Consider the following 25,828-nt stretch of genomic DNA (forward strand, 5'->3'; position numbering starts at 1 on the left):
TGCTGCCTGCACAACTATCCCACGTTACGGCACGGCTGGCTCTTGCTCTTCACTGCTCAGAGCCCGCCCCGCATCGGGCTGGGACAGCCACGAGTGCTGGGCATGGTGCGAGGGAGACCCACGGGGGGCAGGACGGGGACCAAGAGCACCGACCGATGTCCCCAGCCATCCTGTGACAACCACACCGGTGACATTACACAGGCATGGTGGCACCACAGCACCAATCCCACAGGACGCAGCGATAACCGCCTGCTGCGGACAGGCGAGAGGAAGGCCAGGCTCCAGCCCCAACCAAGCCAGCTGGCTCCGTCCGAGTGCCCAGGTCTGGGAGGACACACGTCCCCTCCCAGCCACGTCTGTGTGCTGCCAGCTGAACTCGCTGCGATCCCTCTCACCCCAGGCACGTGAAGCTACCGGCAAGGAGCGCGGCCACGGCTCTGCCTCGCAGCCCGCGCTCCCGGCCCAGCGTGGCCAGAAAGCTGTCACTTCCAGCAGCACGGCTCCGGTCGAGAAAACAAACATCCCACGCTTTTATTAGCACCACATGGCGGTGTTTTGACTGGACGGCTCACACCACAGGCGGCCGAGGACGGGGATTTTCAGGAAGCGATCCCATCCCACGCACCGGTGCTGTGCTCTCCCTGGCCATGGAGAGGTTCGGGCGCTGCTTGTGATGCTAAAATGGGGCGGCCAGGACTGATTCACAGCTGGGCAGGTGCTCACACCACGTAACAGTGATGCCACACCAGCACCATGGGAACTACGACAAGGGCACGGCTCCCTGGGGAGCACAAACTACTCCGAATGTCCCTGCGCAGCTTGGGCGGCACACGTCGGTGCAGGACAAACACACAGCCCCTGTTAGGACGCAGTGAACGTCACCAAATTCATCATTTTCTCTACAGATTCTCACTGTTAAAGAAAGCCTCGTGCAGTACAAAAATACCTTGGTTATCAGTTAAGTATTAGTTCATTGAGATGATTCACATTTCTGCTAAATGGGAGCAAGCAACACTCCCAGTTTCCAAGTTCTTCCATTCCAATGGCAATTACTCCCTGCAGTCATGGCATTAATCAAAGTTTTAATAAGGAGGATTGATTACATTCTTGGTCGGAGTAGGGGTTTTCCACAAAGCTCAGCTCACAAACCACAACAGAATTGAAGACAAAGAGCACAAGAGCTTATCAGCTGGTTCACACCTTCCACAGTAATAAACCTAGACAATAAACTGAGATTATGGGATACACGCTTTCCTAGAAATCACATGAATTTAGTCACTCTGCCTACGTTCACATGTCTCAGAGCAGGGGAACTCCAGCCAGAAGTCAAAAGACTTTGAAGACATCTTTGCCCAGGACAGCAGAAAAGTTGATTCTTGGATTCCCCTTGGAGGGAAGAATAACAAATGCTCCACGCTACTGGAAAGGCTGCTTGGGGTAAATCTAAAACCTTTTCAAAGATAACCCCAGATCTATTCGTGCAAATTGAGGGCAGAATTCCAGCAGGATTTCCCCCCCGCCTCCCCATGTTTCAAAGCAGACTGCTTTTTTCCAGATGCTAGGAAGCACACCTCAAGGTTGCACGTTCGGAGCCAAGCCGTTACTTTACAACGAGCCTTTTCTTTCCTGCTACCTAACAAACGAGGTTGCTGCAGGGACTGAACTGGCGCCACGCAGGACCGCAGCAGGTCCCGGGGGGGCTCCAGCCACAGCTGTCAGCTCTGCTCCAGGGACAGGACAGCTCCTGCAAGGGGCTTGCCACCACCCTTAGCATCAGGCAAGGCCGAGGATGTCTGCAAAAAAACAGGGCTGAGGACAGCTAATGGCCAGGAACCCGGGAGGACACCGAGCGAGGAGGTATAGGAACAGGTCTGCTGCCCACCTGGCTGCAGCTGTAGGAAGGAGCAAGAGCAGGAACGTGCTCGCTTTACCTGCTTTTTACCTCCCACACCTCTTCTGGGACCTTGCCACAAAGCTGTCTGGTTAGCCACCGACTACTCCAGATTTAGACATTTCCAGTGTAGGTCTGGATTCAGGGAAATCCATCACTGCCCCCTTCATTATGCTCTATGCAACTGACTAATTTTTAAAAAAAAGATCCACATGTAACATATATTAATAGTAAGAATCAAATCCAATCTGCATTAAACCTCAGAAATGTTGTATCTGGCAGTGGAACCGCTGCACATTTGTTCCTTATTTAACATTATTCATAAGGTTTTGGGCACATCAAAGACTATTAAAAAACCCCGTCAAAAAAAAAGATTGCCGTAATTGATTAATGAAACAACCACGGCCAGAACTCCCCGCCAAGGCTACAGATCACCCAGCAGGGCAGAGGGACAAGCGGTGTCCCCTCTGTGGCAGCCGGGGCAGGCTGGCAGACACGGCCATCCCACGGGTCATCACGCTGTGGCACGAGCAAACGCCCTCACCCCCATCTGCTGACTGCTTTCACTGCATGGGAATGCAAAATATTCACAGATTCCACGGATGTGTCACAGGGCTGCGACGGCCAACGCATTCAGGGGTGTGAATGCACCGATGTGCTCTTGGTGGTGCTCGGAGAGCCTGGCCCCGTCCTCCCAGCAGCCGAGCTCATCGTTTGGTCACCTCCCTGCTCTCGGTGCATTTCCTTGCTCCTCCTCGAAGGGAACAAGGCAAACACCGCCCCTCGGAGCATCACCCTGGCCGCTTCTTCATTCATCCTGGAGTGAACTGAGGGAGGGCTGGGGGCCTCGGGACCCTGGGATGCTCGGAAAGCCCAGCTCCAGGAGAGAGCTGCGCAGCCAAGCCAACAGCGCCTGCTCACAGGGGCTTTGTGAGCACCAAAAAATGCTCACAACGAGAGAGAAACCATGAGCAATACTTGAAAACTCAGCATCGGCTCCTGCCCCGTACCTGTGGCTCGGGCTCGATGTTGATCCGGTAAGCTTGCGCCTTCCCATCTTCCAGCACGGGGGGCGACCAGGTCTTCCCTTCAGCTCTGAAATGGGACATAAAGCAAACCCAGCTTAAAATTAAATAAATAAAAATATCCAAGGACATAAACATACACACAACCTGGCGGAAACTACACGCTAGAACACAGCAGGACTAATAGAAATGCCTTCTAGCAAGAAGGTTGTGTGACCCTGTATGAATAGTCTTGACCCTTCCTACCCAGGTGCTGCAGACAGGAGGCCCTAAAACCCAATTTCCGTTCACAAAAGCACCTTCAGTCCTTCCAGGCCAAGCCAGGGTGTCGTCACTGCCCAGAGGCTTCCCAGGAGGTTTCCCTGATCCCTTTCCCACCGGGAGCCTCGGGCACGGCTCCCCCGGGCCGCCCCAGCCGGCTGCTCCTGTTCTGTACTGCTTCTCACCCTCGCTGGGGATGAAGGGCGAGATCAGACGCCCAACACACGGAGCAGATCGCTGTGTTTAACCTCACAGCCTGCGCACCTCTTAATGCAAAGAGCAGCTCTAGTTCCCGTAGCCTGGGATCACCCGCTGCAGCCAAGCATCCCTCCTCGGACTCTGGCCCCAGCTGCACACCGTGTTCAGTTGTGGTTTAATTATCTGCAGAGTCCAAGTGTGAAGAACAAGGAGCAGTTTTAACCCCGCAATCTTTGATGCAAAGTTTTACCTCCAGTATCCTGTATCGAAACCTGTCAGCATGCAACCCTGCCTTTACAGATTCGGGGCCCCCACCATCACAGCTTTTTCAACAAAGAGCTTGCTCTTTGTCACAGTTAGAAAAAGATGTCTGGTTCTGATAAACGCTCTACTACAGTTATTTGATTTTAGGCTGGGACCCTGCTTTCTAAATTGCTCTTTCAGACTGCTGTTTGCTGGGACAGAGGAAGCTGACCTTCCCAGGAACGGCAGCGTTCCCAACAACCCCGACTCCATTTTTGCCATCACCCAGTGCTGTGTATATTGCTTCCACGTTAAGAATTTCATCTGGAGGCTCAGAACAATGAGAATACCTAATTGCATTGGCAGCAATCGTGGTTATAATTTCCGTGCTTTTTCCCCTTGCACTGAACTAGCCTGCTGTTTGTTCGCACTGCCGCCGAGAAGCGGGCGGTTATGACATTCCTGTTTGTGCAGCTCTGGAGACCACATGCCAAATACAGCTTAAAAGAAAAAAAAATCCCCGAAGATTTCAATTTGCCAACGAGTAAGAAATGAGATTCATAAAGCAACTTTGCTTCCAGGAGATAAGAGCGATAAGCAACAGCAAGATCTCTCCGCGCTAAGCCAAGGCACTGGCGGCGGTGCTGCCGGCGCTTCCACGCCGCGGTTCCCAGCCCACCGCACCCCGACAAGCCACGGCGGCTGTCCCGGGACACAGATAACTGGCAGCTCCCAAAGTCATCACATCTGTGCACTTCAGGACAGCACGGTCAGACTGCAGGCTTGCATGCAGAAGACCATTCGTAGTTAGCATTTTTAATGATTAAACTCAAGGGCTTCACCAACAATCCTTTAGAGCGACCAGAAGTTTTTGGAGTAAGCAAGACGCCGCAGTAAGCAAGACGCAGCCCTGTGCAGCTTCCAGCAAGGGCCGGAACAAACCCAGACTGACCTCGGCTGCAGTTTCCAGTTGAACTGCTCTGAAATTAAACTGATATGGCACGGTTTAGGTTCTGTTTGGCGTTTTCGAAAACTCCCTGCAAAGCGAAGGGGACTGGGGAAATCGCCAGCCTTACCAGAGTGAAATGAAAACCTTCTGAGGCTTGGTGAGGAGGAGACCCCTCTTTGCCAGGGGAACACGAGCTAACCCGAGGCAGCATCCCCAGCACGACCAGCACAGGGGGAGGCCCCTGTGGGCCCTGGGACGGGGGCACAGCAGGGACCTCGGGGTCACCACGGCCACCCCGAGGCACCCCGTGCTGGCAGCAGTCACAGCTCTGCGTTTAGGCAACAGCAAAAGCTAATCACACTTCTCCAGCGTAATGGGTGAGAGATCAGACACCGCGCTCAAATGTTCCGAGTTGTTTAATTTACGGCTCAAGGACGGGAAAAGCGTTTTCAGATGTGTTGTAGCGGATTAAAGTCAGCTATGTGGAAATCATTACTGTGCATTAACAATGCTCTGCTCTATCTTAATGGCTGCTAGAACAATCCTAAGAAAAATAACTTTACCCAGGTTAGTGCTAGGCCTTAGACATGGGGCTTCATGGGAAACAGACCCATTAACAAGACAACACGAAAGAAAATAAAGAAAGTTGCAGACACCTTTTATCCCACAATTTGTTTTCAAAAAGACTCAATATCATTTTCCAGAAATTACTTGCATATGCTCGCACATTTTACCGAAGTGTTTTTTCACCTGGTAACGATCTGCAAGTCTCCTTCCCTACGTTTACAGAGCTACATTCAAGCTGCAAGAGCTCCTGCGTCTTACTGAGTATCTACTTGCTCCATTATAAAGGGGTGAGCAGTGCCCAGAGGAGCGCCAGCCCATCCCGGGATGCTGCCACCCGCTCTTCTCATGGGGCGCACAGGCGTGAGTGGGCACCAGCTGCACGCCTCTGCAACGTGTGCATGTCGCTGCATTTCACCCCGATCTGTTCAGTCCCTCCCAGGGCAGTGACTTCAGGTTACTGCCCACCTCCCACCGCAGTGCATCCTCAAGGTCATGACTGCAAAGGTGATTTTTATTTCCCACATGGCCGTTACCCTTCTAAGAAGCAGGAAAGCTGCCCCAGAGGATGCTCGTGATTCCCCAGGATGCTGAGGCTTGCTGTGGTAGCCGTATGGTGCAGGATCAGTCCCTGCAGCGTTGCACGGGGCTTCCACTGGCTCTGCAAGGAGGTGAGGCTTCGCACATACTAGCAAAGGTGCTAGTGCTGGGTGAGCCCCGCTGCACGCAGAGGACCCAGCTCACGCAGGACACACGCAGGAGAGGCCGTGGTGCTGCTTCTCCCTTCGTCCCCCTTGGCTCGAGCTGTTCCTGTGGAGCTGGGCGCTGGAAAGCTGCCGGTTTTCCCCTGTTAGTCCTCGCACAGCTCCGAGGGGAAGCTGTGATTCACTTACTCAGTTGTTCTCAAGTTTCCAGTAAGAGCACATCACACCCTGTAACGGTTCCCACCTCCCAGCGCCGCGACTGCATGGCTCAGACGCGCACAGCCTCGGCCGCAGCCACGAGAAAAACGTGCACAGAGCCAGGGGAGGCTCAAAGTCAGCTCCGTGAAGTTCCAGGGCTCCGGGGGCTACGTGCCCGGCAGATTCATCCCTGGGCTTCCTCCTGCAGGGAGGCAGCTTCCAGAGAAGCTCCGTCTCGGAGAAGAGCAGGCGTGCACGCAGTCCGTCCGCGCTGCAGCCCCACACAACAGCCCCAGGCCCCTTGGTGCTGGTCTGCAGCCCCCACCCAGCCCCAGGCACAGGAGCCCAGGATTATCACCAAAAGAAAGGGCTTCCGACGGATTGCACTGAGAAAAGAGGCAGCAATGTTATTATTTTTTAAATATCAGACTCAAGACACGTGAAATCCTCTCCGCACATTACAGGAATACGAGCACACTATTCACGGGGCAGGAATAAACATGCATGCTTTCCTGACGTGGAATTTCTTCATTTGTGTACCTTAGAGACAATTTCAGTGAGGAAGAAAGAACAAAGTTTACCACGCAATCATCGTTGTCCACACATTTACATTATTTAAAACTCCGAAATCCCTGGCCTCCAGTCAAGCGCGCAGATTTTGTGATTGAACACCAGCCCTGCATGCCACATGTCTGCACGTAACAGCTCACGGGGGATGCCTAACGCCACCGATCTTCTCTCTCAGCTGCCCGGCGCCTGCCGCTGGCTCTGCCCTGCCAGACGCTGCCGCCTCGCCTGGGGACCCGAGGGACACGAAGCCGACGCAGGACCGGGCTGAGGCGGGCGCGGACATCCTGACCCACCCGGCTCAGCCTCCCCAGCGCCAGCGCTTCCCCCACACCTCGCGCTGGGACAAGGCACGGCGGTGCCGGGAGCGCCTTCAGCGCACGAGGGGCAGCCCCACGGACACCGTGCCGAGGGTCCCCCTGTGCAACCCTGACCCTCGGCTGCAGGGCACGCAGGGAAACGTTCCCAACGCGGGCTTGAGGCCTCCTCCTCTGGGAGGATGAAGCGTAACGCCGCAAACCGCCGGCTGGCAGAGGGCAGAAGCCCGGCGCACGCCTCCCGGCTCGCCCTTCCCCTGGGGGGGCAGCGGCAGGCCCGGGCAGCACCGCCAAGGAGGTGCCAGCCGCGTGCGTCAGCAGGAACAGCGATGCCACGAGGCCTCCTGTCCGGCGCCCGAGGTCCTCCCTGTGCCCAGCCCTCAGCAGCTCTGAAACCAGCTCTGCGCGTGCTTTCACTTGAGGCACGGCCCGATCTGAAGGAGCTGGCGAGGCTTTCTTTAAGAGCGCTAACAGAACTCCAACGTAAGATGTAAGAACAGGACGAGCCGCATTGCTGTGCTGGTTATCTCTGGGCAGAGCATGTTATGTGCTAGCCTGCGTGCCAACTGCCTTCCAGGAGGAGAAAAGGTTGGTTATGGGAAAGAACGCTGATTTTTAAATAGCGACTTCTTCATATGAACATATGCTGCTGCAGAGGATCCAGACGTGATTTATCAAGCTTGCAATTATTTTGTTAATTATTATTTTTTTTTTTTTGCAGCTCCTCACAGCCGAGGTGACTGCCGTTTGCTGCTGTCTGGAGAACAGGAGGGCCTGGCCCTGCCTGTTTTTACCGCGCTTCGAGTTTTGCTGCCAATGCCTGCAGCCACTGCCTCCCCCGGCCTCCCAGAACTAAATGGAGGATCAGGTGCACGCAGCTGCCCTGAGCCCCGACGGAGTTTCTGAGCACTTGTCTGGTTTTCCTTCACCTCACGTCTCAGTGGGAAGCCACCCATTTCTGTGCTTCCTTTGGAGACGCCTGCTGAAGGTCAGGTTTGGTGACCGGGAGGCTGCAGGCTTCCTGTTTGGGGACACAGCTCCGGCAGATCCCACTGCCGGTCACCGCCCTGCTCGCTGCATGTCGTGACGGAGCCGAGTCCGCCACCAGCCCCCTGAAACCAGAACATCCCACAGAGACAAGCACACCTTCCTCCTGCTCCCCAGCGGCCACCCGCTGCAGCTGGCACCCAGCGGTGCTGGATGCCCCAGGGAACAGCGCGGTTCCCTCCTGCCAGCACAGCCGCGCTCCGCACCACGGATCCATCCTGCTTCCACCCAGCAGCTCCTGCCGGAGCAGCCGCCACAGCTGCCCTGCCCAGCCTGTGATCCCTGTCCTGCCCCACAGCCTGCCCCAGCCACAGATGGGGTGCTCCCAGCACCTGGCTCCCATTACGGTGCCTGCAAATTACACGCTTGCGTCTGACCAGAAGCACTCGGTTTTCTTCCTTCCATTCTGGCTGCGTGCGCAGACTGCCATGCAGCTGGGCAAGAGAAAACCAAACCCAGGGCAACGTTTCTAATGACAGACTTCGGACAGATGCAGGCGTCTATTTGCAGCCCATCCACACAGTCACACCTCACTACTGCCAGCCCACATCGCTGCGGACGTCCCACTCGCTTGTTTCCTCCCAGGCACGGAGGGGAACGCTGTCTGCAGCGCACGGGAAAGCTTTACGCACTGCTGGTTTGTTCTACGCACAAACCACCAGTCATCCTCGTTACTTGTTTTCCCACCGAAAGCCCTTTTCAGGCAAATCTGATAAATATAATCAGCATCTCCCAAATCCGAGGGGCCGTTTTGCATTGCCAGTGCACCCAAAACCCGGCGGGTCCGGTCGGTGTCGGGACACCCGGGTCTGTTGGCCTGCCCCGTCAGACAGCCAACAACTCGCTCCTTTTTTCCTTGTATGGTTTTCACCCACTCCGACTTTCCTACTCAACTTTCAATTAAATTTGAACTTTCAACAATTTGAAAACAAACCCAATCTTGTTATACATCTCAGGAACACAACGTCAGGGGTTCACTGAGAAAGGGCACGGCACAGAAGGAAGCGCCGAGAGCACCAGGAGCTGGGAGCCCCCCGTCGCCCAGCTCACCGCCTCGCCCCCTGCCCACCCTCAGAGCGGGATGGAGCCTTGCTCGGCAAGGCACTCAGCACCCAGTCTTGTGTGCATTTAGTAAAAGACAGACCACTGAGCTTGTTATTTCAAATACTTCAGACACTATACTGCCTTTTTAATCACTCCATTGGGGATTTTGTCAAAGGGGGCATGCAGAAAGGGCGCTGCTTGGGAAGCATCCTTCGGGATGAGCAAGCAGCCACCCGTCCCTCCGTACACAGGGCTCTCTCAGGGCACGGTCCCACCGCAGGGCTCGGGAGGAGACCAGCAGTACTGCACACACAGCTGCTGGGCACCCACAGCCACCCCAGACACGAGGCCACGGCATTCCTCGAGAGGTGCTCCCGAGGCTTTGCTGGACGCGCTTCCCGCGCTGACTAACGGCTGGGCACAGGCATCTGGATTCAGGAGGTCACTCGGGAGACAGGGGAGAAGTCCAAGAGCCATGTCACCGAGCACTCTGCTTGGCCAGACTAAAAATAGAGCTAATAACGTGTCACTGGAGCTGCTTTTCTCACTGCAGAGAAAACAAGCTATTCATTTTTTCCTACCAAGAGCAAGGCCACGCTAAGGAGATGCAGAAAGCTCTCAAGGCCCGGCAAGGTGCTTGCTTTCTGAAGAACCACGTAACTGCACCAGCTGTAAGGTCTTGTTCCCAAAGCCAAACCCCACACACAGCCATTCCTCATCGTCCCCAGGTGCTGTGTGCATCGGTCTTGTGGCTTTAAAAAGGCAACCCTTTGCTCTGGAGCAGCAGGCACCAGGCTGGACATCGTCCCTCTGCACTGCGGCTGGGATGGGAACCTCTGCTGGGACAACGGGAGCCAGTCTCACAGATACTGCTGGCACCGAGCACACTGCCACCATTGCTGCCACGATCCCAGCACCACCAGCATGAGCTGAGCACCGCTCTACGCAGCAGGACTGGGGGACAGCAGGGCTGTGCCCGTACCGCCCGCTTCCTGCTGTCAGCGTGACTCTTCTGATGGGCAAAGCCACCAAATAACCCCGCCAGCAATCGCTAAAGGGGCAGAGACTGGGACCCAAGGCTTTGACATGAGAACAAGCCATCTCCTTACTTTCTAGGATATGGATGAACTGCAGCAGGCAGGACTCAAGAGCACCTGAAACCACTCCTGAACCACTGCAGTGTCAGCACAGCATAACAGAAAACAAAGCCATCTCTTTCTCTTAGCATGCCTACATGTATAAAGGTCAGAAGCCACTAAATTATCTCGTCTCAAGATGGCAATGCCATCAAGCCCATCAGCAGACAGCTGGATGCCATAACAGCTCCAGCTCTGGTTTTAACAACCTGCCACTGCCTGCCCTTAGTGGATGACTTCCAAAGCCTGCCCCAGATCCCGGGCGAGACGCCTTCCTCCTGCTCCGCTCTTCAGCCATAAAGTGGGGTCAGCAACACTGCCTTCAGGTTACAGATTAAAAAGTCTCCATGGAAAAGGTGATGATTTCATTAAGGTACTTGAGTCATCTCTGGCAGTGTCCTGTTCTAGGCACGGACAAAGCAGTTTCCGATCCCAGGCACGTCCCAGGACTATTTGAACCGCTCTGTTGGGCACTAGCTTCCCTGCGGTGCTGGATGGCAGTCGCTGGCACAGCCTCACATCTGGCTGAACGCATGGAAAGAAGTCTTCAAGCTGCCGTGATGACAAAGTTCCCATTCACTATTCATCTAAGTTTTATCTTCCAAATATAAACGTGTAACTGAGTAACTGCACCATTACAAGAGGACACTAGGCAATCTACAGATGTGAAAGTATGTCAATGTTCAGGGCAAAAAAAGGAACACCTGCGGCTCGATCTCAGTCAGACAGACGCCAGTTGATACTGGTGGCTAAAATGGGGTGAAAGAATTGGACTTCAGCTTATAAATTCAGGTAGTAGGAACCCACACACAAGAACACAATGCTGCCAGACTTCAGGTGAAAGCTGTTTTCAGCAAAACTGCATTCTAACTCCTGACAAAAGATGTCCCATTGTTGAACCACCAAATCCTCCTGCCACACGAGTGTTTCCACTTCTCTCGTGCTTTCAGACAGCCCACAGAAAGCTCCACCAGCACTGGGAGAGCGGGGCTGGGAGGGAATCCTTGTCCTGCTCCAGGTAGCCCTGCTGGGTGTAAATAGGTGGTCCAGCCTCCCAAAAACTTCGCCTGATAGAAGGCAGGACAATCCTCCTTGGCTATGTGAAGTTCTACCCACGTGAAGGGTTTTCTGTTTTATTTTTTCCCTCCCCTTTCTTCCCCAAAGAAGCAACCACGTAACCTGCATGGTACAGGCTGAGCTCAGCAGCCCCTGCTGCAGCCAGGCATTGCAGACCCTGTTTCGTGAAACCCCAGAACAAAACCAGGTTTCCCATCCAGGGCAGCGCTCCCTGCTCTGAGCAGGGCTGCTGCAACCATGGGCCGGGACCAGGCTTCCAGTCAGAAACTGCATATTTCCTAAAAGAAGTATAAACAGCAAGTGACAGCTCTTTATAGCAGGAAATGCCTTTTTAATCTGAAGTGGACAATTAGTACAAACTTATTTAAATCTACTGGAGATAACAGTCCCGTGGTAGCCTTATAAGGAGCACTCAGTAGGACTAGATCATTTGTGGCCTGCACTCAAAGTCTTTAGCTAAAAGATTAATTCCAATGGAAAGCAAAAGAAACAAACCTTCAGTTTGCCTTGAAATAGTAAAAGAAGTAAACAAAGAACTCACATGTATTTGGCAGCACCTTCAAAGGTGTATTAATTCAACAGACACTTTGGAAATTGATAGGTGGGAGTCAATCGAACAGGAGCTCCACTGCCTTGAAGGGTTCGACCCAGTTCAGCCTGCAGGAGCCTTGCAAGGTGCAAATGAGAACCCAGACACGTGTAAGTGACCCGGGCCCATGTATTGTACCAGTGTTCTTTCAGAAATAGTTTGTCTCACTGTTTCTAAAAACCACAGAACAACCACACAGGCTGCTGGGATGCATCAAGAACTGGATCTAACGGCACGCCTGCTCCGGGGCCAGCTGCAAGCCTTCTGGAGAAGTGTCAGGCAAAGCTGATACAGAGCACGTAAGAAACCAAAGCCCCAAGGCTGCCTTGTTCCCGCATCTCCCTCTCTGAAGGGGCACAGGCAGAAACCGCTGCCAGAGCAGCGGCGGCCGCCCTCGTTGGAAGGGCACGGGGAGCGCAGCATCGCGGGGCACGCTGCACCACGAGCGGCACTGGGACTTCTCCTCCAGCCTCCCCGGCCAGGAGCAGTCATACTGTGGAGCAGGGACAGGGAGCAGGACGGGAAGCAGGCTGCACAGAAATGCCCACAGAGGCGTTTCTCAGCAACACGGACACGGCACCTGCAGCCTGAGCCAGCGGCGTGCGGCACCTACCTGTTCACGGAGAGCAGCAGCTGGTCCATGCACGCCTTGATCTTGTTTTGTGCTTCCAGGTGCGTCATGGTTTCCGTGCTCTCCCCGTTAATTGCCAGAATAATGTCTCCTGGGCACAGGTTTGCCAGGGCTGCTTTACTTCCAGGGTTAATCTAGGCGGGAGAACACAGAAGGGTTACTTAAAAGAATGCTCACTTTAAAGAGACCCATTGAAACAAGCAGGTTGAAACAACAGTTATCTCTGGAGACCCACACATTTTGCCTCCACCAACAGCAGCTACCAGAGCTGGGACACAGCCAGGGCCATCCCTGCACCTTTGAGGGTCAGGGATGCAATGCCATCAGGTGCTGGCTCTCGGTGCATGAGCTTTCTGCCAGCCTCAGTACGTGATCAGGTCCCCTCTTCAGATCCGACGTCTTTATTCGAACAGATCTCTTTATTCAAACAATACAACTCCCTCTTTAAGGAAAGCTCCTTTAGCTTGCAGGCCCTAAAACATGCTGTGAGAATCAGTCCCTGAGGAGTACGTGAAACCCTCTACTTTGCATAAATATGTAATTTAGAGATGAGAGCAGTCACCCTAATTGCTTCCTGGGGAGATGTTACATTTGACATCAGTTTTTCCTGACCATCATTCAAATAACTTGTCTCTCTGCAGCTCTGCACGGAACATACCGCAGCTCATCAAGCATCCACAACCCTTTCCTACTGTTTTTTGTAGGAATGCCAAAGCCTTATAAAACTTAACGTCTTTCCTGAGGAACTAATGACATGTCCAGGTACCATTTGTGGTCAGACGTAAGGCCAAACCTACAGCCTATAAAAAAATTGAGAAATTGCCCTTTCGATTACATCAGCCCAAATATGTTTTTAATTTTTGCAGTACGATAAAGTGATACAACACAGACGGGACAGGTAAACACGCCCATTTAAGCTCTTAATAACTACACGTTTGTCCTTCAATTTCCTCCTCGGGCACCCAGAGCATCTGTTACCACTCTGCTAACCCAACACGTGGCCCAAAGCACGGAGTGGCTTTCTGCCCCCCATACCTAGCTGTATTTAGCGTAACAGTGCCTCGATTCCTTTTCGGCCTTGATTTACACCAGTGCTGTCCTGTCTCAGGTGATGGCTCTGTGCCTCACCGCGTCCAGAGGCGTGCTGAGGACCAGAGGGAGGCTGCCTGCCCCCAGGCCAGAGGCTGCCGAGGCCGGAGGCTGCCTCCTGGCAGGGTCAGCCGGTAGAAGTCCCATTTTCACCAAGTTTGGTTTCAGGATAAAACACAAGAGTCAGAAAACAGAATCGCTGCTCCATCCTCCCCTCGGTGCCCAGGGTAACCCACCTCCAGCTGCCTGGTTAGCTGCTGGGCACCGGCCCCCCGCGTCGTGGTGCCACCGAGCCCCTGCGATGACCGCAGGCTAGCACTAAATAAGCAGCCTCTTAAAGAAGGCACGCACACGTCTGCTTTCACCTTTTTCTTTCTGTTTGCTTTTTAAAGCTCTTATTTTCAGAGGGAATTTGCGGAGGGTTTAGCCGTCACACCGCCCAAAGCCCTGTGCACCCCCAGGCCAGCAGGCAGCCCGGCACGCACCGCCCCTGCAGCAGGGCTCCCCCCGCCACCACAGCTCCAGGTGCCACCGAGACACAGACCTGGAGGTGTTCGAAGAGCTCCAAATCACTTTCTGCATCTAAGCAGGACTGACAGCCTGAATTAAGCCTTTTGTTGCGTTGTCAGAGCAAATCAACATTTACCACTCGCTCTTCAATAGCTCCAGCCAGCTCTTTTGCTCTAAAAAAACCTGCCTGGCTACCTCCTTCCCCATCCTGGCTCCCCTATGACTCAGCCCAGAGCAAACAATAGGAGGTATTTCTTAACACAGCCCATATTAGCTGCAAAGCTCTGACACAGGGCATTTTAACCCCGGAGAGATTTATTTTTTTTTCCTGGAATTAATTTGTCCCGTTGTTTTTTTTGAACCTGGGTAAGAAAACACGATATTCACCCAATATTAAGGCTCCTTCTGCAGCCACAGAAGCTGCCAGACCTACCTGAAAGCCACCCAGCAGCTTAGGCAGTTCCTCCAAGGAAGCACCTCCATGCACTCGCACGTTGTCACACGTTTCCCTTGGTGTCCACCACTCAGCCACCGCTGCCAGCAGGCTTTTGGACTCTGAGCCCTTCAGTCTGACCCGATACAGCTGCGTTTTGTTCCTGTCTGTTCAATGCTGTCTGGATGTCTGAAGGATTTTTCCCCTTGCACTGATCTTAACCACATTGCAGCTTCCTTGGAGAATAAGCTGTTCATAAATGGGGCTCTTAGCTGTTTCCTATTTTTAGTTTCTGGTTTATTTCAAGTTATTTTGGCAGCATCTTCATATTAGCATTTTATGATATCCATGTAGATGACTGAGGGCTTGAAATGGAGCTGAGCTCCAAGAACTCATTAGTTTGAGATACAGCATCAGTGTCATAGCAGCTTGGGAATCGCTGTAACAACGTGTGTCAGGTCCAGCGCTCGTATTTGTTGGCAAATAGCCTTTAAAGTGCTTCAAGCCAAGCTCCCCCAACTTCCAGCTGTGCGAAGCCGTTGCCACCAAAGAAGCCACAGGCAAACCCTTCAGGCTTTGGGCCGCTGCACTGCACCTGAACACAGGATCAAGCCCTGGGCATTGCCCTACCTGCTCCTCCCCACGGGGATCCACACGGAGAGCCTTCCCCAAAGCCAGGATCTCCAGAAGGACAAGGAGACAATGTTAAATTTAATCTTTGTAGGAGAACATATGCTTGGAGTCAAGCACCCAGGTAGGGTGACCCTCTATTACCACGTGGAAGTGAACAAATAAACGAGGAGGGAGCAGGAGGGATCTGGGGGGCTGGGTCAAGCCCCCCCCGGCCAGCTGCTAGCAGCCAGCACCCACATCAGCAGCGGTCGGCTCAAACCCGAATGCTCCAGGTTCTTAACAGCCACTTTTCCAGAGGAAAACCTGCTGCTGAGAATCCACCCTCGTGAACAAATTAGTTTTTTGTAGTTGTACTAGTGACAAACCTAGGGCTGTGCGCACTGAGGCTCTGGCCAAGCGACGCAGGTTACAACCGGGTGTGCTGCACGTGGATGTAACATCTCCACGGGGCAGTGAAATTAAAGGCCAGTAGCAACGAGAGGCCTCGGCGCAGAGCTTTTAACAGAGGCGCCCATTCATGCCTCTGCTCAGAGAGGGCTACGGTCTGCTGTAACCACGGTATGCATGACATGAATGAGGTGTGCACAAATTTGAGAGTAACTGGATATATTGTGAAGTTAAAATCCCTGCACCGAGTCACCGGAGCTGTGTTCTCACAAGGGCCCTCCATCAAAGGAGCGGGTACTGAATAGGGAGGGTTACAAAGACAGCAGTGAGGCCTCTTTGTTCTTCGCTGCAGAGAACAAACCATTGCGGGATTAAGGCTAAATGGGCACAGATTGAGACAAGACGAAGGGCATGTGATTTGGGCTGGTGTAAGCAGCATCCCCGAAGCCAGGACAAGCTGCGGCCCCTCTCCCCGTGCTGCCCTTGCCGGGCTCCCCAAACCAAGAGCCGCAGCTCCCCCGGGGCGCACAGCACCCACCGGAGGCGTGCGGCCGCGTCCCGTGGTGCCGCCCGCGCCCTGCCCCAGCTTGCCCGTGCTGGAAGGATCGGGGCTGTTCGCGTGCTCCTGCTCCAGCCAGGCTGCGAGGACAGCCTTTGTCTTCTACAGCCCAAGGAAAAAGACGTGCCAAAGCCCAGGATTTTTAACTTGGTTTTTTTTTTTTGGACAACCATAAAAATGTCTTATAGTGGATTTATTTGGAATCAGGGCAGGATAAATACATCAAACACTGTCTCACACACCCCAGCTGTACTGTGCAGACCCCACGGCCACAGCCCTGCAGGCACGAGGCCACTCAGCAGCCCAGAGAGCTCTGCCCATGCCTTGGGCCGACTGCAGCCTCAATACTCATTCAGAGCAGTCAAGTGTATGGCAGAAGCACACCCAAAGCAAAAACCTTTAAATATTTTTAATAAAGCTACCCAGAAGTTCTTCTTTCCCCAGCTAGCGAGAATCCAGCCCCATTCGGAAGCCCAGTGAGCTCGCACAGCCATACCAGCGATGACCCCGACACGGGCCATGGCAGTGACCCTCACACTGAGGTGAACACCAGCTACCGGTTAAATTAGGCTGCTAATTATCATTATCCTGTGCTTCCCGCTGCCGTTAATCCAATGCCAGCTGATGCAGAGCTGGGCGAAGCTGCACAAGACCAGCGTGGTGCTGCTGGAGATGCCCTGGAGACCACCACAGTGCCATCGGGCTGGAGGATGCTGCCTCTCCGGGGCAGTCTGCACCGCGCCCAACAGCGCCGGCTGTGGGAGGTATCGCCAGGCCAAGCCACGCTCAGAAAAACCAACCGCCCTCTCCCCCAGCCAGGGGGATGCTCTGGAGCAGGTCTGGGAAAAGCCCCAAACCCAACAGTGGCTATCTTATCTGGCCGCTGGGGCCTCGTGCTGATTTACTGAGTGCTAGCATCTGACTCCAGGCCAACAAAATAATGCACGCCAAGGCAACTGTTGTATTAAGCCAGTCGGTGTTGGAAGCTGCGCAATCTCATTTAGTAAGCGAGATTATTTGCACTAAGAGGAGTTTACTCTTGAAACACACACAGCATTATTCTTTCCCTCCCGTCGACCAACGCCAGGCGCCTGCCAGGCCTGTAGGAGCAGTCAGGGCAGAGCAAACCTCCGGGGGTGAACCCCCAGTGGCGCTGTGGGTACAGCACCGCCAGCTCCACGGGGCACTGGGGACGGGGTGGTGCTGGGCACGGAGGGGAAGGGCACACGCAGCGCTGTGCGAAAGCACTTTTGTTCAAGGGAGCTCTAGAACTGGCCGGTACCACAAGCTGAAGCAATGAATGTTTCAGCAAAAGCTTAATTTGTTGTATTAAGTAATTATATTAACAGATTAACACAGTAAGAGTGCTACTGTAGCAGAACAGCTCATCCCATCCACTACTGGAACCATCTTCACAGAATTTAATGGGTTAAAGGGCACAATTCTGCACAAACCTACACAGACCACATAACTGGGTAACCAAATCAATAGCAGTTTGTTACAGGCAAGTCAGGGGAAATTTTCTGTTCTGCAAGCGTGATCAAAAGGGCCTGATTAAAGCCTCTGAGAGGCTTTCAAGATAGTGTGACAAAGTTCTCAGCTTTTCAACAAAGCGCGCTTGTCCTGCCGTCAGGAAGCACACCACAAGGCAGCTGATGCTCTTACGGTAGCAATATCTTTTAAAACAGGAAGGACCAAGAGTTAAGTGGCAAGCTAATGAAGATAAATTCCCCAAATCTTTTAACCGCTCCTTCCAGGGATTCTCTTCAGCTTTTCAAAGCATTGTTCTTTGAACTAATATACTTTCCTTGCCAATCCATTTATATAAGCAGTTAGAAAAGTGCAGGAGACCAGCATATCTTGATTTTGCTTGGGCATGCTGCACACCACAGCAAGCGAGGAGCACTGTTTACATAATGTGAGTTCATTTAACTCCTGAAGAAATAAGAAGGAAGACGTTTAAGAGCATAAAAGGGAAAGAAGCAGAGTACAAGCATTACGAAGGGCAAAACGCTCAAAACCCCTTTCTAGTCCAAGCGCTGATGGATCCGCATCCAAATTTAGAATCAGATTTGTAGCTTAGGTCCTAATCCAGCTCAAGGGCTGAGATCTCTACGGGGTTGAGGATGAGAATCAAGGAAACATAAATTGAACAAGATAAATTGAGCCACCTAGCCCAAGTGGAAATCTCAGAGAGCCAGCCGAGGAAGACACAGGTCGCTCAGCCGTGGGAGGGGGCTGACTCTGCAGGAAGCCCCCCTTGCTCAGCCCCACCACGCTGCCGCCCCTCTCCTCCCTCCTGGGGGGAGAAGCTGGGGATGAGCTGCTCTGCTACACCCAGCACCAGCCCACCACCCCCCCGGGTTCTGCCACGCTTAGGGTCACCCCATGCTCCCAGGGGGACAGCACGCCCTGCGACGCGGGTCAGCCCGGAGCAGCTCCGAGGTCCTCCAGGAGCTGCACCACAGCCACCATTTGGCACACACTGATCCAGCAGAGATGCCTTTATCACGGTCGGCAGCTCGTTTCCATTAGAGGGTCTGTGGCCAGCCCCGCTGTGAACCCCTCTATGCCCCCCAGCCCACCTCTGGGACTGCCACAGGGGCTGCCTGGAGCAGCTCCGGAGAGCCCCTGGGTGCTCGCAGCGCTCCCTTTAAAGCAGGGGCTCTCTCAATCCACCTTCCTGGCAGATATTTTCTTTATGACCAAAAGGAGAGCGGCAGAGGTGCTGTCAAGCAGAAGCTCACCACAAGCAGTCTGAATTCAGGCAGGCACCAAACCTGCAGCTTGGTCCCTGTGAAGCAAGGAGGCGGTCACATCATGCACCCTGCTGCCGCTGGGCCCCGTGCCACTGCCTTCTCCTGGTTTATTTGTGCACAGTAGATATTTCGCAGGGTTTGGCCTTTTGTGCTGGAAGCTTTACATGTGCTAAAGGCTTCTGGGAAACGTCCGTGGCTTTGGCTTACGGTGGATGACAGCATCCAGGCTCAGGGCACGGTAACCTTCCAGCAGAGCATCGAGTCCAAGGTGCCTGTTAGCGAACCACACAGGATTTAGTTCTTCCAGGCTGTTTCTCTTCCAGCCGTGCACTGCCCGTTACTGATAATTAGGAATAATTATTTAAAATAATCTTATTTAATCAGCTGTATTCTGCTTTTCTGAAGCTTCTTGTACTGTAAAATGTCATTTGCACGTACTCTGCTATTAGTCCACGAGACATGTTTCTGTAGAAGTACTTAAGGTTTAATGGGTGTGAATTTGAGCTGCAAGTTTCTGCTGCTCTGGTTGACAAGAAAGATTGAGTGTGGTACGGGCTTTGAAGGCATCTTTATGACATTTGGAAGATTTATTGGCTGAAATGCTCTTGCACAGCATTTTTTTTTTTTTAAATAGAGATACATTCTATATGGTGAGAAAGTTTGTTTCTTTTTTCCTGGTCTCTGCTGGCTGTAAAAACCACTCCAACGACACGCTGTGGCTCTGCATTTTTGCAATTGCTCCAAGTAACCCCGTGAATCTGGTACTTGCACAGAAACCTCAAGCAAGATGAGAAGCTGAAACCAAACATTCCCAACCCTTATCTGCCAGGGCTTACTGCAAGCGTGGTGTTAATGGCAGTGTACAAACCCATTACATTAACAAGCTTTCACTACATATATTAGTGTCTTGCTTCAGTACACATCCAGCAGCTCCGCACTGACAACAAATCAAGTGGAGTGTGTTCTGTTAACATGTTTGTTTTAGCTGTTTTATCAGCTCCACTAGATCTTGAGAGATCCGCTGTTTTCTTTCACACTCCAGCACCTGTGGTCACAGGTGGCTTAGAACAAAAATAATTTCACTAAGTGTTTGGGTATCTAAGAGCCAGCAGCCAATGCATTTTAAGAACTCTGAAGTCAAACGATTTAAGTTCAAATATTACATTTAAAAGGATCCACACCTCCAAAGATTCACTACGTAACACCTGCAGACTTGTAACATGCATTTTTCCCCAAGCTACCAGAAAAAACGAGTTGTAATAGACTTCACTAACTCCGCATAACCCATAATGACATATTTGTGTTAAAATTAAAGGACTGATCTACCCCCAGCAGGGCCACCTATATGTATCACCACCTGTTAAACTTTAAAGCAACAAAAAAATAAAAAGAAGCATTCCATATATTTTCCTTGCATGCTTCCCACACCAGCAGGAGCGTTTTACTAAGCCTTGATGCACACCTTTATTCTGTTTTATCCTCGTATCAAGCGAGATACACCCAGACGTTTTTCCAAAGTAACTCCAACTCTGCCTACCTGTCCCAACAGGCAATCTTTCAATCTGCACAATGAAGGTGATGTCAGTTTTCTAACAGCAACAACAAAAAGCTGAACACCCCAGTTACACCGAGCACTTTCGGCTTTGCTCCACCTGGCAGCGGCCAGAGTGTTTTCAAGGGTGTGCTGGGTTTATTTTGCTAAACTCGCACCAAGGTCAGACCTCGTATGAATGGACCTGCGTGAATCATTCTTTCCGCCCGGTTTCCCACTCGGGATTATCGGCGTGCTTGATTAGGGTAATTAGCATTAGGCTTTCATTCCAGCCTATTCTCCCATTACTGTCTCCTGAACCAGCACAAGCATTTACTTTACTTTCAGTTATTAAATAAAGCCTCGGTGATGGAATACATTCAGCAGCAAACATATTTGTAAAATATTTCTTTTAGCCCTTATCTTTATTAAATTAACTGTTAAGTACCACTACAGCTTGAAGTGTAACAGCACAGATTTCTCATTTGAGACCTTGCACCAAACAAGCACTGGGAGACTAATGAAAACAAAACGACAAGCACAACTAGTTCCTGCCACTTAAAAACATCACCCCACTTGAATCATTACGTTACAACAATAATATGCAACAAAGAGAAACAGCTAAGATCTCTTAGTTCTTCTATACAGACAATAGAAATACCAACGGCCAGCGGAAATCAGCCGTGTCTCTAGCTTTATGATTTTTATCAGCACAGAGCAGTTATTCCAGTCCATTTGGGACTGTTAACGAAGTGGACCGCTTCCATTTAATAAACAATCAAGTACATAAAATTTGCATATAAAACCAAAGGCAACAACCTTATGGCCTAGCAGAAAAGCAAAGGAAAAAGTCCTGTTCCCTTTGTTGACATCTCTGGTTCTTGCCTTCTCTGCCAAGCTTGTTGGGATTCACGCAATCGGGTGGGGATTTAGGGGGTTAACCCAAACCATCCCCCTGCGCCCAGCACTGCCCAGCCTCAGGTTTGGGCTCTGCCATCCCCAGCCCAAAGCATGCAGGAACAGGACCCTGTGGGCCACCCCGTAACATAAACCAGGGCTCGGGGTGCATGCATTTGGTGTGGAAGTGGTAAGGATCCCAGCATGGCACCGGGGGACCTGCAGGCAGCCCGGAGGAGTGAACAAAACAACGTTTATTGGAATTCCTCCATCGGCAGATTTCCTTCTGCGTATCCCAGCCTTTCATGGTACAAGTATTTGCTCAAACATAAAAGCTGCTTAAACTTGAGAGTCAACCTGAGCTCAGCACACCACACTACTCGGGTAATGGACTGCAGACCGATTATTTCTTGTTCCAGCTCCAAGCCAACGCTGACAAACACATTTCTTGCTGCTCTGCTACGGACCAGCAGGTAATCTGGTGTTGGAGCCAGCAGATAAAGGAAAAGCTGTGTTCAAAAACTACTTTTTGTTTCCAATACTGGATTCAGCCCGTTTGTCAACAGCCTGCTTCGCCAAGTAATTCTGACCAAAAGCAGCAAGTGCTCGGACTGACTCTGGCAGAGCTGGGCAGGGCATGACGCTGGCTGCTCTGAGAGCTCGACAAGTGAGTTCAGGCGATTAATACATTCAGCTACTCCAGTTACACTAATGACTGATTATCTTTTAATCCTAGGCAAGGGGTAGATCAACGGCAATCCCACACGGAACCACGGCAGTTACTGATGTGGTTACAGGCACAGCACTGAAAGCAGCTGAGTAAGTTATTCCACTTCTGCTGCCGGGTGTGCTCGCGGGTGAAAGGGAGCGTTGTGGCTACCTGCGTGAAAGCGGCAGAAAGCCCCCGTGCCACAAGCACAGACAGTGTCCGGTTGTTAGCCTCCAAGGAAAAGCAGCTGTCAGCTACCAGAAAATTAATAATGTCCTACAGCCACTTTCTGTCAAGTCCTTAGAGCTGGCCTTGGCCAGGTGCTTCGGGTCATTCCCCCACCCTATAAATATCACTAGAAGGAGGAACCTCTCATTACATGATGAACAACACCCGGCTTTAACTTGCTGTAACCACAGGGACAAAGCAAGTCAGGCTCCCTCCCCAGCACAGAGCCCCGGGCTGCAGCCCCCCCCCAGGCTCCCCACAGGGCAGCCCCACCACCTCCAGCCCTGCTCACTGTGGTCCCCAAGAAAACGGGGGAAGAAACCGGGAAAAAAAGAAACAGCTAGCACAGCTAGCTTTTTAAGTGGCCACATGAGACAGATGCCCTAAGCACAGCCATCTGTATTTGCATTTCCTTATCTTTAACACCCAAGATTTCATTTTAAAGACTTTAACACTTCACACTCCAGCTCGAGCCATGGCCTCAGCATCAGCTGTTCTCAGTGACTCGAGCAATCAGACCTTTGCCACTTGTCATTTAAGATTTATCAAACCACAGAGGGATGAGACCTGCTTTCAAGACAAATAAATCATTTCTTGACTTCATGAGCATATTTGAAACAGCTGCAAGCGACGGGGCTCACCACCATGAGCTGCACCTGTGCAAACGCAGGACTTCGCAGGGAGCGAAAGGGTAAAAGCGAGTCCTGGTAAGTCATTCAAGTCCTATTCCAAAGCAGCACTGTTTGAGGTCATTGTTTTTCTTGCTGCCAAATCCATATTTTTCCAGGTTTGTCCTCTGCAGATATTGCCACAGGCTTGGCTTTTCGTCCCGCCCCGGAGCTGGCAGCCCGGGCACCAGAGCGGTGCCTCCTGCTCCAGCACCGCACAGCCAGCTCCGGCTGCATCTCTATCACCCCTCCTACGGCCCCTCTTTGGGGTCGGGTCCCACCAATGCAACATTTAAGATTGCTCTGGGTGAAGTGACAGCACGCAGGTAGGTTCGGGAGAAGCAGCTGCGCCCTGGGAGGGTTCTCCAGGCAGGCAGCAAGCGGCTCCAAACAGCGCGATCCTTTACTGCCAGGGAGCTGTCAGGTTGGGAGAGAAATTGTTTCCTGTAGCAGCCTTGCAAGGACTAGACAAAACCAACCTATTGGTGACTGAGGATATTTTTCTCAAACCCCACGCAGATGAATTCATGTTTTACAAGTGACTGGAAGCAGGGTTACAAAGAGACAGACAGCCTTTGGCATCGAGAGCTGGAGATGTGGGTGGCTTTCAGATGTCTCACGTCCCAAGCTGCAACCCACGAGCCGCCGGCATCAGCCGGTCCCACACACACAGGAGGCTTGCTGAGCAGCCCCAGCCTCGTGCCCCACATCATCCCCAGCCCCACAAGGGCACAGGAGGGGGTGCAGCCACCCCAGCCCCACAGCCACCAGCCCTGGCCCGTGTCAGCAGCTGGGGCTCGCAGCTGGAGGTGGGAGCCCCGGAGTCTGCTCCCTCCTCCCACTAGGATCGCTGCTTTTTAGAGTATCTGTTTGTAATTTAATGACATTTTAATACAAAATAAATAAAAAAGCACTTTGAACCAGGCAGACGTCAGCCAAAAGCCTCGACAATCAGCCTGCAGAGAGGCTCCCTCCCACGCTTTTGTCTCCGGCCCTGCGGATCTTCCCCTCCTCCCCGCCGCTGGGCTGGGGGTCCGGGGGCTGCACCAGCCTTGGGATGGGCAGAGCTGCTCCCCCAGCTCCTGCTTCATCAGCTCAACTAATCGCCTCCCCATGAACTTCCATAATCGAAGGGGGCACGCAGCACACCTGCTCCCAGCCACATCTCAGCACAGCCCAGCTCCCAGAGCCCCCCCCCCCCAAGGCTGCCCACCCCCCAGCCTTCTTCATTCTGCCCCTTTAGGTGTTATTTCTGAAGCCAGCACCATCTCCGTGTGGTGGGAGCAGAGCCGGGTGTCGGCAGCCCCCAGCAGCGGCAGGGAGCCGCTCTCGGAGCATCGCCCCTCGCCTCCCTGGAAGCGGGGTTACAACAGGCCTGGGCTAAGGGAGTGCCACGCTCAGCAACCCCAGCCCCTGCGCTGCTGCTCGCTGCCAAAAGTAAGCCCGGACGGGGGGGGCATTATCCTCACACCTCCCAGGTTTGCTGAACCCACTTTGGGCCCATGCAAAAGCAGACTTTTTTTTTTCCCCCTTGCTTAACGTTAAGCCAAACTTTTTCAAAGCAACAGTCGAGCAGGCTCCCTCCTCTAAACTCAGATGTTCCTTTTCACAGCGGAAGGCTCGTACAGACACCCAAGGTCTGTGCTCAGCTGCAATAAAACCCCACGTGGCTGGGGGTTCGGGGAGCTGCTGCGCCCACCTCCCCAGGAGCACCCACGCCACAGCTGGGTGCCCGAGCCCCCAGGAGCAGCGGGGGCAGGCTGTGCCCCAGTCCTTCCCAGTTCCATCTTCCCCAATTTCCCTCCACAAACCAACCCTGGCCGGGCCACCTGAGCGGGGCAGCCCGGAATAAAAGCAGCCCCTCGAAGCTGGGCAGCGGGCACCGCTGGGCTCAAACACAGCCCCAGGTCCTTTTAAAGGTGCCTTCCTCCCCAGCTTTCTTTACAGCTCAGGGTAAATATTTTCCACTTTCTGTCACGGCTTTGGCCGGTGAACGAAGAGATGGCAGAGGGCTTCTGTGCGTCAGGAGGGCACCGAAGGCTGCAGCCGCCCTGCGAACCGCCCGACCCCCCCCCGTCCAGCAGAGCCCCCGAGACCCCGCAGCCCAGCGGGAGGGGCTGGGGGGGGGGGGGGCTCGGCAGCAGCCCCGCACCTTCCACCCAGCACCCAGCGCTCCCCCGGCCCCCCAGCACAAAGCCGAGCTGCCCAAACAAGAAGCCCCCAGCGCACAGCCCCGCGCCCGGAGCCCCCCGACGGCTCCGCGCCCGGCCCCGCGCCCGGCGCCCCCCGGAGCCTCCCCGACGGCTCCGCGCCCGGCGCCCCCCGGCGCCCCCGGTGCCCCCCGACCCCCAGGGCAGGGGGAGAGGCTGCGGACCCCGGCTCACCCTGGAGATGGTGAGCGGCGTGCTGAAGTCCTTGCCGCCCACCAGGCGGAAGCCCCATGGCGAGGGGCCGCGCAGGGCCACCGAGTGGGGCATGGTGGTGGTGGCGCCGGGGGGGGACTCCGTGCCGCTGCGCTCCGGCTCCGCTCCGTGCCGCCGCCGCAGCCCTTAAAGCTTCGCCCAGCCCCGGGACGGCCCTGCCGGGGCGGGGGGGGGGGGGGGGGGGAGGCGGGCCGCGGGGGCGGGCCCGGCCCCGACGGGGCGGGAGCGGCGGGCGGGGGGCCCGGGGCTGGGAGGCGGAGGGGAGCGGGGCGGCTCCGGGAGCCTCCAAGCCCCCTGCATCTCCTCCATGCCCCCTGCATCTCTTCCATCCCCCCTGCATCCCCTCCATCCCCCTCACACCCCCTCTATGCCCCCTACATCCCCTCCATCCCCCCTGCATCCCCTCCATGCCCCCCACACCCCCTCCATCCCACCCACATCCTCTCCATCCCCCCGCATCTCCTCCATCGCCCTCACACCCCCTCCATGCCCCCTACACCCCCTCCATCCCCCCCTACACCCCCTCCATCCCCCCCTACACCCCCTCCATCCCCCCCTACA

The 25,828-nt window shown here is 53.7% G+C and overlaps 1 protein-coding gene across 1 annotated transcript in view; it reads right to left on the reverse strand.

Moving 5' to 3' along the window:
• PDLIM4 (PDZ and LIM domain 4) overlaps nucleotides 1-25,402 on the reverse strand; it is a 43,374-nt gene extending 17,972 nt beyond the window's left edge. Inside the window, exons 1-3 of the mRNA XM_066977239.1 lie at nucleotides 25,229-25,402; nucleotides 12,424-12,575; nucleotides 2,902-2,986 (exon numbers count right to left, since the gene is read on the reverse strand). Of these exons, the coding sequence (XP_066833340.1) occupies nucleotides 2,902-2,986; nucleotides 12,424-12,575; nucleotides 25,229-25,321 (330 nt within the window). The 5' untranslated portion in view covers nucleotides 25,322-25,402. The remainder of the gene's footprint in view (nucleotides 1-2,901; nucleotides 2,987-12,423; nucleotides 12,576-25,228) is intronic.
• Between the last annotated feature and the right edge of the window lie 426 nt (nucleotides 25,403-25,828).

This window comes from Anser cygnoides, chromosome 14 (genome assembly GCF_040182565.1).
Source record: "Anser cygnoides isolate HZ-2024a breed goose chromosome 14, Taihu_goose_T2T_genome, whole genome shotgun sequence".
NCBI classification, from domain to species: domain Eukaryota; kingdom Metazoa; phylum Chordata; class Aves; order Anseriformes; family Anatidae; genus Anser; species Anser cygnoides.